The sequence below is a fragment of the Marmota flaviventris genome, chromosome 11 (assembly GCF_047511675.1).
Source record: "Marmota flaviventris isolate mMarFla1 chromosome 11, mMarFla1.hap1, whole genome shotgun sequence".
In the NCBI taxonomy this organism is placed as follows: Eukaryota; Metazoa; Chordata; class Mammalia; order Rodentia; family Sciuridae; genus Marmota; species Marmota flaviventris.
The window spans coordinates 30,247,056-30,266,706 of record NC_092508.1 but is presented as its reverse complement, the minus strand read 5'-3'; the positions used below and the strand labels follow the sequence as shown (position 1 = coordinate 30,266,706).

Below are 19,651 nucleotides of genomic sequence, written 5' to 3'. Positions count from 1 at the left end.
GGCTCACCCTGCCTGGAATGTAAACCCTTGTTTCAAGGGATATGACTACTTCTGTTTGTCTCTAAACCCCCTTCTCTTGAGTCAGCAACATTATCCCTGCCAGAACCAATGGCAGACTCAGGCTGGATTAGTATGCTTGCCAAAGACTTAGGTAAGAGGCATTATATTAAGGTCTAAATATTGTAGCTCAAACCTCTGAGGTTTCTAAAAAATTCTTTCACACAATTCATTATTGTTAGTGTTTGTGACTGTCTGATAAGCTCCAGAACATTTTTCTACCATGGAAAATAAATTATTCCTAATAGCTGGAATTCCCTCCTTCCTCGTTTATGTACTTAAACCTTTCTCCCAAATCAACGACATGTCATCACCACCCTTTTCTCTGTTATATACCATTTTTCTTTCCTCTGTGTTAGGATGGTCGCCTACGAATGAATGACCAACTGATTGCAGTCAATGGGGAGTCTCTTCTGGGAAAGTCCAACCATGAAGCTATGGAAACACTTAGACGATCCATGTCCATGGAGGGAAACATTCGAGGGATGATCCAGTTGGTGATTCTTAGGAGACCAGAGAGACCAATGGAGGTGATGCAAATCTTGATTTTCCTTGCAAATTGCCTAATGGCTACCATAATATGCAAATTTCCATTAACAGTGTGGTAGGTGGACTCATGGTGACACTGCCTGGGAAAATATACCCTAAAAGGGCTCTAATGCGGGGAACAGGTGGTTGTGTGTTTTAAGTATAAGGTATGAAAAGGTGCATATAAAGTAAGTTCTTTATCAACTATAACAGGTCCATCTTTTTTAGGGTTTTTTTCATTTAGAAATTACTAGAGTTCGACTTATTTTTATATGCTTTTTGGTTGATATGCTAGCAATATCTATCCCTTCCTGATCAGACTTGTACAATGTTTTAAGGGAAGATCATTATAATACAATTGGTTTTCTATATTCTCCCCCATAATCTACATATAGATAATTAGACTTACTAATTTAAAATTTGATCTTTTAAGCAAGCTGCTTACTTCAAGTTGTTAAAAAAAAAAAAGATTGAAGGCTTATTTCTAAGATTTTTTAAATCATGATTTCTTTGTGAACTTTTTAAGTATCAGAAATATTTCACTAGCAAATAAATGTAAGGATAAAATATTTCTAGAATTGTAATGCATTCCACTGTCATATATAAATTTTAAAAATTCCTAAGGCATTATATTCTCTTACATAAAAGAATAATTATTAAATGTTCCTAATAATTATTTTAGGAAAAAATCAGAAGAAAAAATTAGTAGTAGTAGATGTTAAAAAAAATCAGCATATCCTAGATAATCTTATCAGGATATTCTCAAAGACCAGAATATGTTTATGTAATATAATTAAATGCAAAGTCATATGGAATACTATTAACAGCACCAACATAAAATGCTAGTCTTAATAATAAATTTCACTTAAAATTTTAAAAATGAACAGGACTGTCAAAGTAAACTAGTAGATGATGATGGGGCTCCTGAAAGTTTAAAGCTTGCGCTGTAAAGTTTAGCATTTGGGGGTTAAAATCCTAGGGTTGCCTTTCCTGGTTTTGTGACTAGATACATTTATACTTAAGTGCTCAGTGTTTGTAGATGACAGATATTGTTATCTGTTTTATCCATTAATGGATCTTTATTTCCCAGTGCATAATAGATACATAATAAATATTGTTGAATGAATAAAAAAATTGCAACTGAGATCTTCTTCATCTGAGTAAGTAGGCCTTGAGTAGTAAAATTATAAAGTGTATCTTCTTTTGTTACATTATCAGCTATTGGAAAGGAGTAATTGTACCTTTTACATGCTTCTGTATATAACCTTGTAGATGTTAAATAAATGTAAATTGGCCAATTACTGGAGACTATATATAATGAAGGAGCTCATTTTCCACATTTGCGTCTGCTTAAGTGACAGAGTCTTCCATGAATATTTAATGGGCTTTACTTAATGTACACAGTTAGAAGGTCCTTATGTACTGTTTCCTACCATGAGAGAAGTGGCTCCATCTGGTTTCATTGGGTTCTTCCTCTAGAGCCCTATGATTCCATGGAACCCATTTGTTGGAGACAGGTGTGAAGGATGGCTTAGGGGGGGCCTAAGTCATCCCTTCTGTGTATCTGCATATTAGCACTCCCTAAGGATTTATTTTAATAAAAACCTCACTAACAGAAAAGTCTGTAAGATGTAGCACAAAAGTATTATGCTCATGTAGACAGCAAAAGGTAAAAAAGAAAAGAATGTGACCTTAAAACACTTAGCCAGGCCCCCACATCTCCTCTTTCCTAATTCGTGTCTCTTTCTAAAATATGTGTGAATGTACAGCATAGGTGTCATACATTTTGGCTCATGGAGTTGGAACTCTTTACTATTTGCATTCACCTTTACATCAGATATTTTCATCTTAATTTCCACAGTCTGCAGTGGATTGACATTATTCCATCAGAAGAAAGTATTAACTTTCAGTTCATTGCCCATCCTCAGAAGTGTCTTGCTGATATCATTCACCAGGGAATCGATCGGGAATAAGAACTGGGGCAAAAAGCAATTTTTATGAGGACATTTAAACAAGATCCATTTTCTTTTCCTAATATTTACATGCTTTCCATGGGGAATGAGCAGGCACTTGACTCTCAGCTTTTGAGACTCTCTATGGTACCCATGAAGATTAAAGAGTATTATTTCTTATAAAGACAGAAGCCTAATGTACAGCTTATCATTATTAAATATGAAAAAAAATTGCAGCTATTTGATCTCCCAAATCTATGTGTTACTGTGTCAAAGCATATGTTGCGCACTTGTGTTTGTGGTGTATTCTCCTGTGCCCTCCAGTACAATAAAAAAGCATCTATAACCTAAAAAGGTCTCATCACAGCTCAGACAATCAGGCAGAGCAATTAGGCAGATTTGGCAAGAATGCCAAATGATTGCTTGAACATTATATTGATATTTAAAAAATTGAAGAAGCTACTTAAGAAAAGTCAAAATATAAAGTTGTTGTTGTGGCGGGGAGCAGTTCCCTCCTTACCTAGTTGTATAAGATATGTAAACAGTTTTGATGAGAACCTAGGGAAGAATATATAATGAGCCCTTGATTGAATCAAAATCATTTTAAATAGAAACATGTTTTTCAAAGGATGAGCTTCAGGTTCAATGGTAATTCTATTTGAGCCTAGAGACTTGGTATTAAAAAATGGGTTATGACCTGGTTTTGTTTTTCTCTTTCCCCAAAACATTTTCCTCCCTGCTGCCAGCTCATCTTGGTAGAAGCTGAATATGTTTAAAAATCCATTATGTGTTTTATTGGCTGGGACACTAATGGAGGGCTCCACGACAGCTCTATTTTACAGGCTGAATACTTTAATTAGACTGGTTACTGATCAGTTGTTGGGATATCGATTGTGTCATTTATCAAAGAGCTGGGAAAGCAGAAATTTTTTTTTTCTCCCATGTTGTTATTGTTAAATAAAAACACAAGGCTGTGCTAGGCAAGTTGCACCATCCCTTCCTGTCCTGTTTTCAGGAGTGGCTTGCCTCCTGTACCTGGCTTGGTTTGACTAGCAGTATGGAGGCAAAGGGTGACATGTTGGGTGTGGGAGAAGTGTTAAAAAGCTAAAGGACCTTTAGCAACAGAAAAATTTTAATTATTAACAATGCGTAAATTGAAAGCTTTAAATATTTTGTTTAGACACTGAATTTTTGTAACTAAAGAGGAAAAATAGAAATCAAACGCATTGTTTCCGCCAAATGCTTTCCCAGATGGAAAGAGCTCTGGGGATCAAATTGGGACTCTGTTTTGTGGCATGTTCATCTCACAAATGGTCAAGGGAACAGCTATGAAATGACTTCCAAATAATTTTCTTCCTTGAAATCTGTTAGGGAGAAAAATAAGATGAGCAAGAGCAAGACCCAGTTCTTTATGCCTCGGTCCTCTTCAAAAAAAAAAAATTAGCTGGAGTTCTCTGTAATCACCTGCCTCCTATTACTTCTTCAGCTCCTGTGCAAGATGGCTTGGGGGGTGTTATTCTGGATACTGCAGTTTTGAGAAAACTGTGAATTTGTTTACAGACTGTCAGAATCTAAATAGGAAGGGAAATATGCCGGTGGAGGGAGTAAAAGCTCTTAGGAGAAGCAGTCTCTGGCATTGTCACTACGGTTTGTTTCAGCTCCTGGCCAAAGACCTCGTATCTGGGGGACACAACCTGCTTTGGTTCCGACTTGTCCTGGAGCATATGCACTCAAGTGGGGAGAAAGAGAGACTGGGTAGTGGCAGAGAGGGAGGGGGAGAGAGGAACCAGCTGGTTGGCAGAGAAACACCCTTGGCATGAACTGTGTACTTGTATTGACACTGCCACAAGCTGTACTCCCAGATGGAAGAAAATTCGAAAGAAGCCAGTTGTAAGTGGGGAAAAGAATAATAAAGTTAATCCTCTTTTGTGTTGGCTATCAGGATTCCTAATCCTTAACACCACATTGTCAGTATTTTTAATTTCATATTCAAAAAATTCTTATACCCACAGGGCCTTTTTGAGTTTCTACCGTCAAAGACTTATATAGTAGAGACTCTTGAAAGACTTGATCATTCTTTTGCTCTACTAAAGTTGACCAAGTTGGAACATTAAAAAAGAAAATGTAATTTTAATTTTTATCCCTTAGGAGCCTGCAGAGTGTGGGGCATTTTCCAAGCCATGCTTTGAGAACTGTCAAAACACTTTAAGCACCTCCAGGCGAAATGATAGTATATTGCATCAGTTTGGCACTTACAGTCCACAAGATAAACAGAAAGGTAAGATTCTATCCATTTTCTTCCCCTGTGAATGAAGTGAGAAAACAGTACCTTTATGTTTAAAAAAAAAAGGCGATGGCAGGGGCAGGGGTGGGGGTGGGGCAGCGAGGAGGAGTTAATTAGACTAAGAGCAGACTTCCTTACTCAGAGTGCTGAGATGGGTGGGAATGCTGACTCAGAACTTGTGAATCAGATTCCTGGCAAGGCCGCCAGTTTAAGTGACAGTTTTTTTGCTTGCTGCCCCAAACATGGAGGGTTATATATAAAACAAACCATGACTAGAGAATCAAAATGGCAAACTGAAGGCAAACTGTTATTTTTTTTTTTAAGATCTTTTGATCTGGGATGTTATCATTGTAACTTTAAAAATGTATGGACTTACATTAAACCATGAAATGGTCATAATGTGGCTCACAGATTTATGCTCACTTCTAAGCTGTGGCAAGTAGTTAAATAGCACAATCTGAGTTCCTAACATAGCAATTGGAATGTTCTTGTTATTGTCTTGCTACACTTTCTCTCATTATCTGGTACAGATCACATTTCTAGTAGAGCACCGGATGTTAAAAAAAATTAAAAAAAAAAAAAAAAAACCTAAGTTTTCTTCCTCGGCTTTCAAAAATTATACTTCGGGTCACCAAGAAAATTGTTTTATCTCCCCATATCTCTTTTCCTTAATAACTTTCATTCTTTATATTGCAAAAGCAATACATATTCATTGTAGAAAATTTAGAGAAAAGCAATAAAAAGAAAATTTAATATCACTCATACTTCTTTCTATCACAGATCTTAATCAATAACATTTTTATGTGTATCTTTCAAGTCTTTCTTCATGCAAATATGTGTACATAAAATGAAATTAAAAGGAAATATACTATAGGTGATGTTTAAGAAATTAGTTTTTTAATTTATAGCACATTATGAGCATCTTACTATGTCACTGAATGTTCTTCTACAGCTTCACATTCAGTTAGTGGCATATTATTTTATTGAGTGAACTACATAATCAATCCCTTATATTTTGGATATTTAAGATGTTACAAAAATTTAACTATGTAGCTCCATCAGAACAGAATAAATCTGAGGTTGTTCTAGAATTAAATTGTTTCTTCCAAATGGGATGCTGTTTTTTTTTTTTAAACATTCCCCCATTTTTAGTGAGAGTAGCAGCAACAGCTGTTGCCATTTATTAAGTGTTTACTGTCTGTTAGATACTGTGTTAAGCAATTTACATGCACACTCAAAGTGGTTAATATTATTATCCTTATTTTACAGATGAAGAAATAGAATGTCAGGGAGAGTAAACAATTTACCCAAAACTGCATACTTGATACAGGCAGAGCTGGATTCAATTCCTGTCTCTCTGACTTCCTTTCATGCCCTTGACTTTCAGTGGTCCCACAAAATGAGTAAAATCCTGACATCTGAAACTAAGAATGTCCCTAAGTTGACTTTATATCCAGGAAAAAAAAAAAGTACTCCATATGTCTTTCACCTTAAATAAATTAAAAGTCTTCTCCATAATAAATAGCAATATCTCCTTCTGACACCTTTAGTCCCAGTAGTAACAGAGTCAGGAAGGAACAGCAAGTTTTCTAGTCTAGAACAGCCTTCTTCCTACTATGCCCATGTTAAGATAGCAAACACTGACATCTGTATTAAAAAGTCTCCTCTTTACAAAATTTGATTGGCATTTGACTCTAAAGCAACATGTGGGCCTAAGACTGAGTTTAGAGTTTTGTCTCTAATTTCGTCAGTAATATCCAAAGGAACATTGGACATATTACCTCCTTCTTGGTTCATTTTCAGTATCTAAAAAATATCAATGCTGAGGTGATATCTATCAAACATTTTTAGAGGACATTGATAGGCTCAAGTAAACTGGGTAATATCTTTAGAAAAAAGAAGTGATAGCTAAAACAATGAAAATATGAAACTAGTCAACATGTTAACATAAACCTAGAATGCTGAGAGTACATCTTTAATCCCAGCAGCTCCAGAGGCAGAGACAGAAGGATCGTGAGTTCAAAGGCAGCCTCAGCAAAAATGAAGCACTGAGCAACTCAGTGAGAATCCTGTTTCTAAATAAAATACAAAATAGGGCTGGGGATGTGGCTCAGTGGTTGAATGCCCCTGAGTTCAATCCCAGGTATCTGCCTCCTCCCCCACAAAAAAAAAGATCCACCCAGGAAAAAAAATGTAAATAATAAAATATACTCAAAGCATGTGCTAAAATGAAATGTGATAATACTTTAGAGCTTCCATAAAATGTTCAGGCCTTGTATGTCTACTGAACAAAGAATTCTACGGGTATAAGTGGCCACAGACAACCACTGGGAGTTTATCTGTTCTCTTCTTCCTGAGACATAGATGCAGCCCAGCAACTTTTACACCAGTGAAAACACCATGCAGATCTGCAACCCACAAGGTTCCTCTTCACCTTGATTTTACAAATTAACAAAATTTAAAAAAACTAACACTCTCAAGAAGTGAGCCCACTAACCCTTAATTATTTAAAAACGAGTTGCTCTTATTCCCTGTTGATCTGTGATACAATACTAGTTTACAATTTTGTGCTTTACATTTCCTTTGCATTTGTATTCTGTGGTTTGAGGACTACTGGGAGTCACTGAGTTCTGGGCCATGGATGGTGGTAACAGGCCACCGAGACTCATCAATCTTGAGTATTGACACATGCCACCTATTTTTTAAGGACCTCATGTAGAAAAACAAGATTAACTTGACAAAGTGTAATATCTAATGAGGATAGGAACTGGTACAGCCAAAACAGTAACTTTTTTTTCTTTCCCTTTTTCCTTTCCTTTGTATATTTAAAAATCCAAAGTTGATATTCTGTGTTCCATCTATTTTTGTAATAATAGTGCATACCACCCACAGTTTGCTGAGTATTTTACTTTTTATTCCTGTCAAGCTGTTACACACAAAAGGCATTTTTAGAACTAACATTTGTAGAAATTCACATTTGTGTTGGAGAATTGCTAGCAGTGCTGGGGATGGAGCAAGAGGAGTGCTCCAAGACGACAATAAGAATGGGTGCTGTGTCCCAGAGGTTGACTGTAAAATCCCACTAAGCATCTGAATGTTAATGAGGTGCCAACTCTGTTTTCTGAGGAATCTCACTGGCAGGTCTTACCCTAGGGCAAGTACCAGGCTAAGTGCAGTTGTCTGGGTTGTTAACTCCTCTCCTTCATCCCTCTCATCTCTCCTCTGTGCTCTTCTCCTGCTTCCTTCCCACTTTCAGCTCAAGTACCCCAATCTTCCCAGCATCAGCATCACCCACGGAGTTAGGCCTTTGCTGCCCACATCAAATCAGATGTTTTGTTTCTGTGCCCTGTCCCACTAAATCCATATTCCCTGGAGTCTTTTAAGGAGACACATAATGGCATCATTCTCCTTAATGGGAGGCCTCCTGGGAAACAGCATCATCCACCCCACCGTACCATGGAAGCCACTGCCTCTGCAGTGCTGGTCAGAAATTGGATTATACTCTCCAATTTGACTAATGTTTATTGGATACCTCCACTGTGCAGAATACACTATCAGGAATGGAAAGATAAATGCAGTGCTCGTACTGCCCTCAAGAAGAGACTGAAGCAGGGGTCATCAGACTTTGTCTTTAAAGAGCTAGATAGCAATATTTCAGATTTTATGGGCCACGGTCTCTGTGTTAGAAATTTTGGCTCTGCCATAGGAGTACAAAAGCAGTCATAAACAATAAATAAACAAATCAGCATGGCTGTGTTCAATAAAATTTTACATGCAAAGCCAGATGGTAGGATGGTCTTAGATCAGGGCCACAGCTTTGCTGACCCTTTGTCTAAAGTCCTAGTCTCTTTTACCTAGCTTTTCTGATCTGACTTTTGCAGGATGGATCCCACAAAATCAACCAAAGAAAAGATGGTAATTAAAAGAAAAGCCATTTAACCATTATTGAAGTGGTGAATAGAAGACAAATTGTCCACATTCACAGATATGTATAAATACGTACAAAGAGATATCTACCATTAAGAATGTACCTTGAACAATCACCTTGTACACTCAATGATATCTATAAAATTTGTAGGATATGAGAATTTCAGACTTTCATACTAACTCAGAGCTTAACCAAAAATGTTTGAATCAAGAGAAAAAAAAATTTTACAGCATCATAATATGTTATTTAAAACTGAACCAAGGACATAGAGTCAACATATAAGATCCTCAGCACCACATAATATAAGTAAATAAAATAATTGTGTCCAACTACCAACTAAAAAAATATTAAATAAAAAAATAAGATACTTACCTCTGTACCATTATCACTTTAAGAAAAAAAAACAGGTGGGTCATATGAATGCAGTAAAGTTAATGATTGTAAGACAAACAAACAAAAAAAATGCTTCAAAACTTAAAATAGCTACAGAAGAGGCACAGAAGGGGAGGGAGAAGAGAAAGGAGAAGACAAAGAGGAAGTTATCTCCAATCTAGTAAGAGAAATATAGATGAATACATGATAGCTTGGTAAGTCAATAAATGGCTCATTACACAGGCAGCATTCAATAAATGTTATACAGGAGGAATTACTCTGTATAATATTAAGTAATAGATAAACCAGTATGTTAAGGGGTAGAAGAAGACCCTGATGCACCTTCCTTGACCACAGCACAGTAGGGCTTGGCAGGAGAAGAGTGATTCATTAGTGCTGTGCTCCTGGCAGTGATTAAGGGACCTAAACTCCTTCTGTTGGTGGCTGGGCAGGCTTCTTGCACCTTTTCATTGGGCTCCTGGGTGGTAGAGTGGAGAAGGTGCACCCTCTCTTAACCTCAGAGGCTGGGAATGATACTAACCATAGCAACTCACTTCCATTGGCAAGAATTAGTCTAGGGGAGAGAGGATGGAGACATGGTATCTTTCTATATAACCAGAAAGAGAATATTTTCTGCCACTTTTGTAAAGTCAATGACCTATCCTAAGACCAGTGGATGTTTTATAGATAAGGTGATATTTGAGGTGAACCCCAGGAGAAGGGTAAGAATTTGACAGATAGAATGGATTTTATAATTATATGAGCAAAGACACTACAGCAGGCAAGCTCAGGGGTGTGGTCAGGGTACATAGTCTTGGGTAGCTAATGTGTGATAGAAGATGAATTTGGCTGCCAAAGCCACAGACACTTATTTTGTAGGCAACTGTCTATAATTAAGTTTTTTGAGCAAGCAAGTTAACTGATCACCACCAGCTTACTGCCAGTGTGAACAATGGACTAAGAGGTTGCAGACAAAAAGATTCAAGCCAGCAGAAAGGATATGCCCCAGGTCCGTATTTATAGTACAGTCCTTCTGCTTTCTTTTTCTTAGCAAGTCTCTGGCTACTGGTCTGATACCACTACCACCAAATTGCCAGATCCCAGTGGGTGAAGGTGCAGGGGGATGTGCTCACTACTTTTGCTCATTGTGCTTTTCTACCTGTCACACCTGCTTATCAGAGCTCTAGCTTCCTCATTCCCAAGATATGTCATCACTGCTTCCACCAGGCAGAAGGCCTGGGGAGAGCTGAAGCAAATCCTTGCTCAATGTATTCATCAGGGTTCTTGAAAACAAACAACAAGGGCCACAAACAAGAAGCAACATGGTTTAGGTGTATATCAAAGTAGATTTGAAAGGAATTGGCTCACACAGTCAGGGAAGCTGACAAATCCCAAGATCTACCGAGGGGTTAGCAACCCGGAGACCCCAGAAAGCTGATAGTGTGCTTCTAGTTTGAACTCAAAACACTGGGGACAAGTAAACTGAAGATGTGGCTCTCATCCAAAGCCAGCCAGCTTGAGATCCAGGAAAAGCTGCTGTTTTCCTTCAAGTCCAAAGACAGAAGAAAGCTGATACTTGGATTCAAAAGTAGTCAAGTGGGCGGAATTCCCTCTAACTCAGGGAATGCCAGCCTTTGTATTCTACTTTGCCCTCCCCTGCCCCCCCTCCCAGCTTTCTGGGTAAGGCCCACCAACATTAAAGAGGTCTCTTTTACCTAGTCTGCTGATTTTAAATGTTAATCCCATCTCAGAACACCCTTCCAGAAATTATCAGAATAATATGTAGGTACCATCACACTTGGCAGATGGACAAAATAAAACCAGACTTTGTTACCAGCAGCATCTAGCAGCAGAAGATAGAGGATATCTTAAGGATAGAGATTTTTCTCTTTTTCTATCCATCAGGGACAAACTTGGTCCACATTTCATCAAATGTCTGCTGTATTAGATATACAGAATTTATTACTTTTGGCATGATCACTCTCTGCATGGAGTTAGTTAGCACTTTGCATGCATGAGTGCCCTCTCACTCAGTGTGTCCTGTTCTAGTGAAGGTGTTCTTATCACCACTTTATAGATTTAAAAACTGAGGCTTGGAGAATTAGAGTAAGTTTTCCAACTTTGCACAGCAGTAGGAACCAGGAGTGGAAACATGGCAATCTTGCTTCAAAAATAAACCAGGATACTCTCTAATGCTTTACAAATATTAATAAATTCTAGTGTAAATTTTGAGCATTCAATGGAATTATGCACATAATGTTTAGTACAATGTCTCATAAACAGTAAGATCTCATCAAACCTTACTCGATCTTGGTATCAATATTCAGGATATGTGTTGTTTTTCCAGTCCAAATTTCCTAGAAAAATATGCGCTGGTGTTAAGTAGGAAAACCTAGATTTAGACCCTGGCCTTTTGTTTTTAAGGCCTAAATCCAAGTGATTCTGTTATGAAATGGAAGAAGAAAGAGTGGGAGTTTCCCTCTATAGTGTCTAAATAAATAGATATACTGTTTATAAATGGCTTTTTAAAAGTATTTTTGCCATTGAAGCAAATGCCTAAATCACTATATAATTCAGAGGAATCCCTACAGAGTCTTATTTACAAAAATATTAAAGCATGAAAGACATGGTTTTGTTGATCTTCCAGAAATCACAGGTAATGAGTATGTATCAGTCTTCCACAGGTGGGGGAAGGATGCAGGGAGCTGACATGCCAGGGGTTGCCAGCAGGTCACCAGCTTCACATATTAGCTGGAGCATATTTCCTGGATCAGGGAGCATGAGCTCTCCTGACAATCCTTTGGTTCTGGGTGAAGCCTTATTTAGTTGAAGGTTGGTTTATGTGTTGGTAAAAATCGTGTCTGCGAGATGGACTGAAGCAAAACCAGGCACTGAATGGTTCTGCCTCCGGGTTACTACAGCTTCATTTGTTCCTTGTTTATAGACCTATTGCTTTCCAATGACGGATGGGCGGAGAGTGAAGTACCACCTTCCCCACCACCACATTCTGGTCTGGAATTGGGCCTTGAAGATTACAGCCACAGGTATCGATAAAATGATATATCATAAATGTTCCCCTGTTATGGTTTTTCTGGGAAAACGCAGCCACCTTATTTTTACTCTATTTCTTTCCAGAATGGAAATCTCATAGTATCTGTAATTCCTTTCCAGAGACAGCTTCTCAAAGCTAATAGCATTGATTGGTCATATTTTGCTCCCTAGAATGTGTTAAGATTCATCTAATATGATGAAACTATTTAAGAAAATGGTTGGATTTTCTTTTACAAGTTTGAAAACAAGAGCAGTGATGCCCAAAGAAAATTTATATGGAAAGGTATTAAACAAAACCGAAGAAAATGAAACAGGATTTTTTTCTTTGTAATTCACAAACCCTAAAGGTACTTTAAAAATAGATGTTCCAAGAAAGTTAATGGAATCTAAAAATTAAAGCAACACCATATATAATCTAAAATATTGAAAAGGGTACCCAATATTATATCCATTCTCTAATAGAAACTAAAAAAAATCAATAATTTTTTAGAATCACACAAGCACAAGAGAGGGAGATTTATAAGCATACATACTATTTGACTAGTGGAATTCATAAATTTTGTTCTTCTGATGAGTTTTAAAAATCATTAAATTGTCTCTTTGCTATTTTCTGTATTTATTATGCCTGTTAAAAACTGTGTATTTTATTCCATTCCGTGTCCCATGATAATCCTGTGAAATTTCTTCATTTTTCTTGTAGCAATGCTTTTTAATACAACCTGTTAAAAATACAGATGCACAAGAGTATATCTAACTCTATTAGATGGAGGCTTACCTATATTTAGCTCTCTCTGATTTTTCTATTTTTGAAATTAGTTATCTTACTCAAACACAATTTCATGAACTAGGTTGATAATCACGGTTATATTCTAGATCAGTATCTCGAGGGCTTACTTAGAAAAACATGTGGACATATTTAATTTTTTCCCCTTTATTTCCACTGTCTATCTCAATCCTGAATCCAAGTTGGTAGCATTAAAGAATCCATTTTTAAATAATTTCATAATAATTTCAATAAAGTAGATTTGTTGTTCATCCGGTATATCCAGTATATGCAAAACCACTGGAATGGTGACAAGGTGAGTCAGAAGCCCTGCCCTCAAGAAGCCAGAAGGCTAGTGGATCACAAGATACAAAATGATAGAAGGTGTAATTTAATATGTGGTCTGAGGCAGAGGGACTGCTTCCAGTTAGGAGAATCAGTCCAAATGTGATGGTAAAAGTTATTTGAGCTGAATCTTTCCTCATAACTAGAGGTTAGGTGTGAGATAAGCCTGGGAAAGAAGGGAATTTCAGAGAGGGAAGGAACAGCATGGAGGTGGGAAAGGAAATTGATATGTACAACTTATTGACCAGCCAATAAAGCCCAGGATGCACGGATGAGGTATACATGCCTCATTCAGTAGATAGGAAAAACTATTGTAGAGTCTTAAAAGACAATAGATATGGTAAACCTCAAGATTTCATTGTGTGTAACATGGATTAGATAAATAGAGGAGGGCTGATATCCACTGGATGCCAGACTCCATTGGATCCCTGCTGGGGCCATGGCAGTGAGAGGTACTCAGGACCTGTGCTGGGGAGGACAGGGAGATTGCTCAGGTGAGAAACCTGCAGGTGAGGGGTGGTTCAGATATATCTATTGGGAGTTAGCGACCACCTTTATGACTTCTTCAAGATCTTCAGATTTCTCCCCTTCCCTCTTCTGTCAAGCACATTCCTCTATGATTTCCTCAGACTTCATTCTTTTTTTTTTCCTGCTCTGCAGTATTTGAACATTAAGTCATTCATTCACTCATCCATTCAGAAGTATTTTTGGAGCTTTGAGCCAAACACTCTAGAATGCACTAGAATGGATCAGAAAGCATCCCTGCCAGCCAGAAATGCAGTGTCCTCTTAAGAAGACAGACACTTAAGGATGCAGCCTGCTCAGCATTAGATACAAAATGCCATGGGAGTGCAGAGAAATGAGCCACCTGACTCTGTCTGTAGGATCAAGGGAGTTTTCACAGAAGAAGTGGTGTCAGTAATTTCTTAGAAAATGGAAAGGAGCCTACAATGCCGAGAAGTGGCAGGAAGACCAACCTAGGTTAGAAAACCAGGTGATGGAGAGGGGACTCATCATACATTCAGTGTGGCTGTAGTGCATGGTATCCAGGGGGAAAATATCAAGGTCCAGTATTGTCTACCATGCACCAAAAGCACCTTGCTTCTTCAGGGAGCAGTGGAGAAGCATTGAAGGGCTCCAACCCACCAGATGACAATGTCAGACCTTGGGCAGTTTCACTGTGGAGAATGGAATGGTTGGGGGAAGCCACATACAAAGATCTCTAGTACTCTTGGGACTAACAAGAGAAAAACACTACCTGAAAGAGGGGAAAAGCAGTGTCGGTGGAGGGAAAAGGGCAGAGGAAGGAACAAGTCTTAAGCCTTGAAACTCTTCCCCCTCCTGGGAGGCTGTGACCTGCACAGTCCTGCAAGCTACAGCGTTGCCTAGGTGACCAGCAGCAGCAGGGTTTGGATGTGTGAAGCTTGGGATGGAGGATACACTGGAAAGGAGCCAGGAGGATTGAGCAATTCTGTCATTCAAAAAAAAAAAAAAATTATAAAGCCCTCTAAGAGGGAATAGCAGTGCTTTAGGGATGGAACCACTCTTCACAGTGGAAAACTGCCCTTGCATGGAAAGGGAAACACAAATTAGATCAAACTTAAGGCCTGTACTTTAAACCCAAATGAAATCAGTACATTCCTGAATTTATTTCTACTACTCTGCCAATGATTATTAGAGAAAAGGTTAGAATACGTGTGTCTTAGTAAAAATATAAGGGAAATATCTTTTACTGCAGGATCTCAGGGAGAGTTGAAGGTAGATCAACAGCAGGCAGAATATATTGAATATTATGAATATTATTAACATTTTGGACAACATTTGATAATTTCCTACATGTTCATATTTTTCATTCTCTGTCTCTCTCCTTCTCTCTCTGCTTTGCACACATGACCTCTGTTACTCTCACACTAGCCAAATGTTGAAATCTATTCATAAGACACCAGTGGTTTCAGTCACATATATATAGGCATACTTCTCAAAATCTTCTTCCTCTGCTTTTTATTTCACACAGTTCTTGAACATGCCCTGCTGGCCCTTGTGTGTCTTTCACATTCCTGGTTTGTCACCACATTCAGGACACTGGCATATGTTTCATGCTACCCTTATTTATTCATTATGCAGCATAATTTGACATTGAGTATCATTTCTATTTGATAGATTTCCCGGTTGTTCATGCTGAAAGCACGGCCTTGATCTAGGACACGTCTTTGGCCTGCTGTCAACTTCAACTTCCCACAGCCCCTGGTGCAGCCCACTCAGCCATGAGTACACTCTAACTCCCTTCAAAATTAAAATATGTCATAGTTTATAGTTAATCATCGTGTCACCCTCTCACTCTAAACACTTCTGATGTGTAGATAAAATTACAAACCATTTCACTAGTCTTACTGACATGTCTAAAATATTTTCACATTAACTAATTCAATACTCCAGTCATTATTTCAGTGCGCTATATGCTCACGTTGGCTCTGGTCCCATAATGTCTTATGTAACACTCACGTCCCTCCTTAAATATCTGCCAATCTGACATCAACCTTATTTTGCATTTCCATTTTGTCTCATGGCAAGAGGGGATCCTCCCATTGAAGGTTTTCAAGTTGTATACGTGGTCACAAAATGATGATAACAAATGCATACATCAAATTAATGGGCATAACAGACATACATATATATACTTAATATAAACAATATGTCTGTTCCATTTATATGTATAAAGAAGCTTTTATTTCTCTGACCACCCTTGAGTGTTTCCTAATATCTCTATCAAAATATATTCATTTCATTTGGATAGATCCTAACTTGATGTTACTATGTCAAGTGGTATTGCCACCTTCTTGGATAAAGATCATTGTTTCTCACGAGCCTAGGAGAATTTGAGTTCTTATCCTTAATATATCAGTTTGGAAGACACTCTGAGAATGAATTTGGGCAACCAATACATTCCTCACTTGGGTAGATCCCCATAGTCCACCTTGAGCTCAGCACTTCAAATACAGTGTGATTTTTGTTTTAAAGAGGAATATTCATGTTGGTTCTAAACCTCTGCCTGAAGGCTTTTGTTATAACATATAGCATCTGTTTTGATCAACTGTCTGGCTTTCTTTAGTTTCATGATATGCACCCCTCTGTTTAAACAAAAAGCTAAACTAAAATGCAAGTTGCATAGGAGATTGTGAGCAAATCTGCACTAAGTTAAGGAAAAGCTTTGAAATTTTGGAAATTTAGGCTTGAAACAACTTATGTCCCAGGATGGCTGCCATTTTAACAAAGCTTATGGTTCTGCTCCTGGCTTTGCCCTTGGCCACCTGTGTGACCTTGGAACATAAGTCCTCCTCTTTGGGCCTCAGAGTCTTATCTAAATGATGCCCTAGGCTTTAATCCCTTCCAGTTCTTAAATTCCTTGAGTCTATGTGGCCATGAGTCTTTCTGACACTAAATCCACATCATCACAGTAGATCAAAGGATGGAAAAACTAAGAGCAAATAAAGGTCGAATAACACATTTAAAGGCAAGTACTTCCAGAATATCAAGGATTTGGGGAAACTCGTGTGCACACTAGCATCTTAGATTCTTCTTTAAAATGTGCTGAAAGAGAGAGAGAATTGCTGTTAGATCAATAAAACTAAGTGGGTCAAGGATTTTTGCACATAATTAGCATGTCTTCCTATCACTAGATACCGCATCTAGTACACTGTGTGTATCAATGGTTTTGTCTGTTGAGAATGCACCCAGGCACCATTGAAATTCATGACTCCAATGAGTGGATTTAAACTTCTTGAGAAGTGTTCACAAAAACAGGTACAATCTTTTCGTTGAAGAATATTGCAGGTCCTCATTCAAAGGCCACCGTAATCTACAGAAATAAAGAACTCCCATTCATTGTAATAGCTCCCATTGATTGAACATAATATTAGCTAGAGAATATTTAAATTGTACTGCAATTGTATATGCTAGGCACTAATCTTAGTATTGAGCATTCCTTCACTTATATAATAATTACAATAGCCTTATAGAGTAAATTCTATTAACTGTTTTATAGATGAGGCCACATAGCCTGACATCTCCCCAGTCCCTAAGCTACCTTAGTCACAGCCCTTCTAAGGGCTAACAAAGATGGAAATGGCAAGGAAACTGTGAAAAAAAAATCTGGACAAGCTCAGAAACTCACAGTCATTTAGGAAGCAAAAGCAGATCTATTTATTAATCTGCTCGTTTGGTACCTGAGCACTTTTAGAGCACTTGCTCTGTGTGAGTCTATTTACTTTCTAAATCTTTAACTCATTCTATCTTTTTGGTCACCCTCTAAGGTAGAGAATGTAATTATACTCATTTTCACTGTGAATAATACACTTAAATCTACATGTGAGGACACTGAATAACAGAGAAATGACAACTTGCCCAGATCACACAGCTAGTAAGTAGCAGAAAGGGGATTAAACTGAGTCCAGGACCTGCTCCACATCCTGGCTCTTGAGAGTATCTTGTACTGTCCATCAGGGCTACTTTCTTAATCTACCTGCCCACTGTATTATTAATGGAGGTTCATTTACTCATTCATCAATATTAGTGTAGCTACATATTAATTTTAACAGTGCTGTCAGGGAATATTAAATGTCCATAACTGATGAGTTTCAAGAAAAATTGAACTTATTTTGGTATATTTCATTTAAAACTTGAGATTCCTCTGTACATGAATTCTCATTCAGAAGTTATTTTTGTTACTTTGTTGTTTAAAATATCAACCTCCAACTTTTTGAAAAATTCAACCTCAGTACTTTCAGATTTCCTGAGCATGCTTGATTTGAGTTCTTTCTGTATCTAAGATTAGGAGTACAAGTCATATTGAGATGAGCTACCGTATGTACCTCATAAACAGACAAGCTACCAAGAAAGTGGAGTTTAATATATGAAAAGTATACAAATATGATGCATTTCTGGATTGAGATATAAGCTATTATCTGTAATTTCTTTATATAAAATCCCTTCATTCTCAAGAAAAATAAATAAAATATCCAGCAGAAAGAAAATTCATTGAGACTGACCACAAGTACCAGGAATCCTATAATGGGCATTTGATGCTTCTTGTGTCTAAATTGTCAACCATGCTTTTCCTGGGATTGACTTTTGGTATTATTGATGAGTGGACTATCTGCTCAGCATTCACGTTAGTTTTGGAAGATGAACCTAAATAAGGTAAAAATTCAAACTCCATCTGCCATCAGTCATTCAGCAAGATGGTTTTTCTCTGAGGAGCCAACCCTTTCACTTATGTTTAAATGAAGGGCATGCTTATCCTGCAGAAATCTCAGTCCGCTTTAGAGCACTGCTAATGTCTGGTGACAAGCTATGAAGTGCTAGTGCTTCCCAGGCACCTGTTACCCACTCAAAGTTCTATATGGTATAGCAGGATCCCAATTAGCAAAAATCAGTGAAGAGTCAAACATAATATTAGCTAGAGAATACTTTATTTAAATTGTACTGCAATTGTACTTTATTTAAATTGTACTAAGGATAAAATATATGAAAACAGGGTTGCTACATCTCATGAAAGAAACCTGAAAGTAAGAATTGGTTCAAAATACATACCAATGGGCTGCAAAGAAGCTCACAGGGACTATGTTCCAAATGAGAACTGCTTCTCTCTCTCTCTTTTGTCCTCTCTTTATGATTTTATTCTAGACCTAAGTATGACATATGGCTTCTTTCCACAGCTCTGGGGTAGATTCGACAGTATATTTTCCAGATCAGCACATCAACTTCAGATCTGTGACACCGGCCAGGCAGCCTGAATCAATTAACCTGAAAGCTTCGAAGAGCATGGACCTTGGTAAGTGAGGGGGAGGTGACATCCAGGTCAGCTCTCCAGCCTCAGCCCATCTATCTTCCCAAATGTCCAGGTCTTGTTTCTTTAACTCAAACCTCAGGGAGCAAGGTCTGCAGAAGCTGGAGGATGGGACTGGTCATAGTATCTTCCTATCTGCTCTCACACACTTAGTTACCCTCTTTGTAAAAGCAAGAGTGATGACTTATTCTTATTTTGTGGTCCATAAAACGTCCTCCCTTTATTAGGTCAGAAAAACATGTTTCCTCTGGAGGTTCCGAATGCCATAAGCATCTTTAACTCACCTGCATTTGTATTTGCCCTCTGGCTTCTGCCAGTGCATTTCATTTCAAATGAACACACCTGTTTCAGGGCCTGGGAAGAAGATGTGGTTAAATGGTGCTCTCCATCCTTCTTTTGTGTTCTGCATATGTGATGGATAGGGAAGGCAAAAATGAAGAAGATCCCTCTCTTCCAGTGTCCATCCCCTATGACACTGGAGGGAAGAAGGGTCACCTGGGTTTGCCATATGGAGAGTGTCAAGGTA

At 37.9% G+C, this 19,651-nt stretch overlaps 1 protein-coding gene across 1 annotated transcript in view; it reads left to right on the top strand.

The window, feature by feature from the left end:
- Nucleotides 1–19,651, top strand: part of Pard3b (par-3 family cell polarity regulator beta) — a 1,014,040-nt gene that overhangs the window by 587,300 nt on the left and 407,089 nt on the right. Inside the window, exons 12-15 of the mRNA XM_027941877.2 lie at nucleotides 417–587; nucleotides 4,686–4,815; nucleotides 12,066–12,165; nucleotides 18,995–19,110. Coding sequence (XP_027797678.2) covers nucleotides 417–587; nucleotides 4,686–4,815; nucleotides 12,066–12,165; nucleotides 18,995–19,110 — 517 coding nt within the window. The remainder of the gene's footprint in view (nucleotides 1–416; nucleotides 588–4,685; nucleotides 4,816–12,065; nucleotides 12,166–18,994; nucleotides 19,111–19,651) is intronic.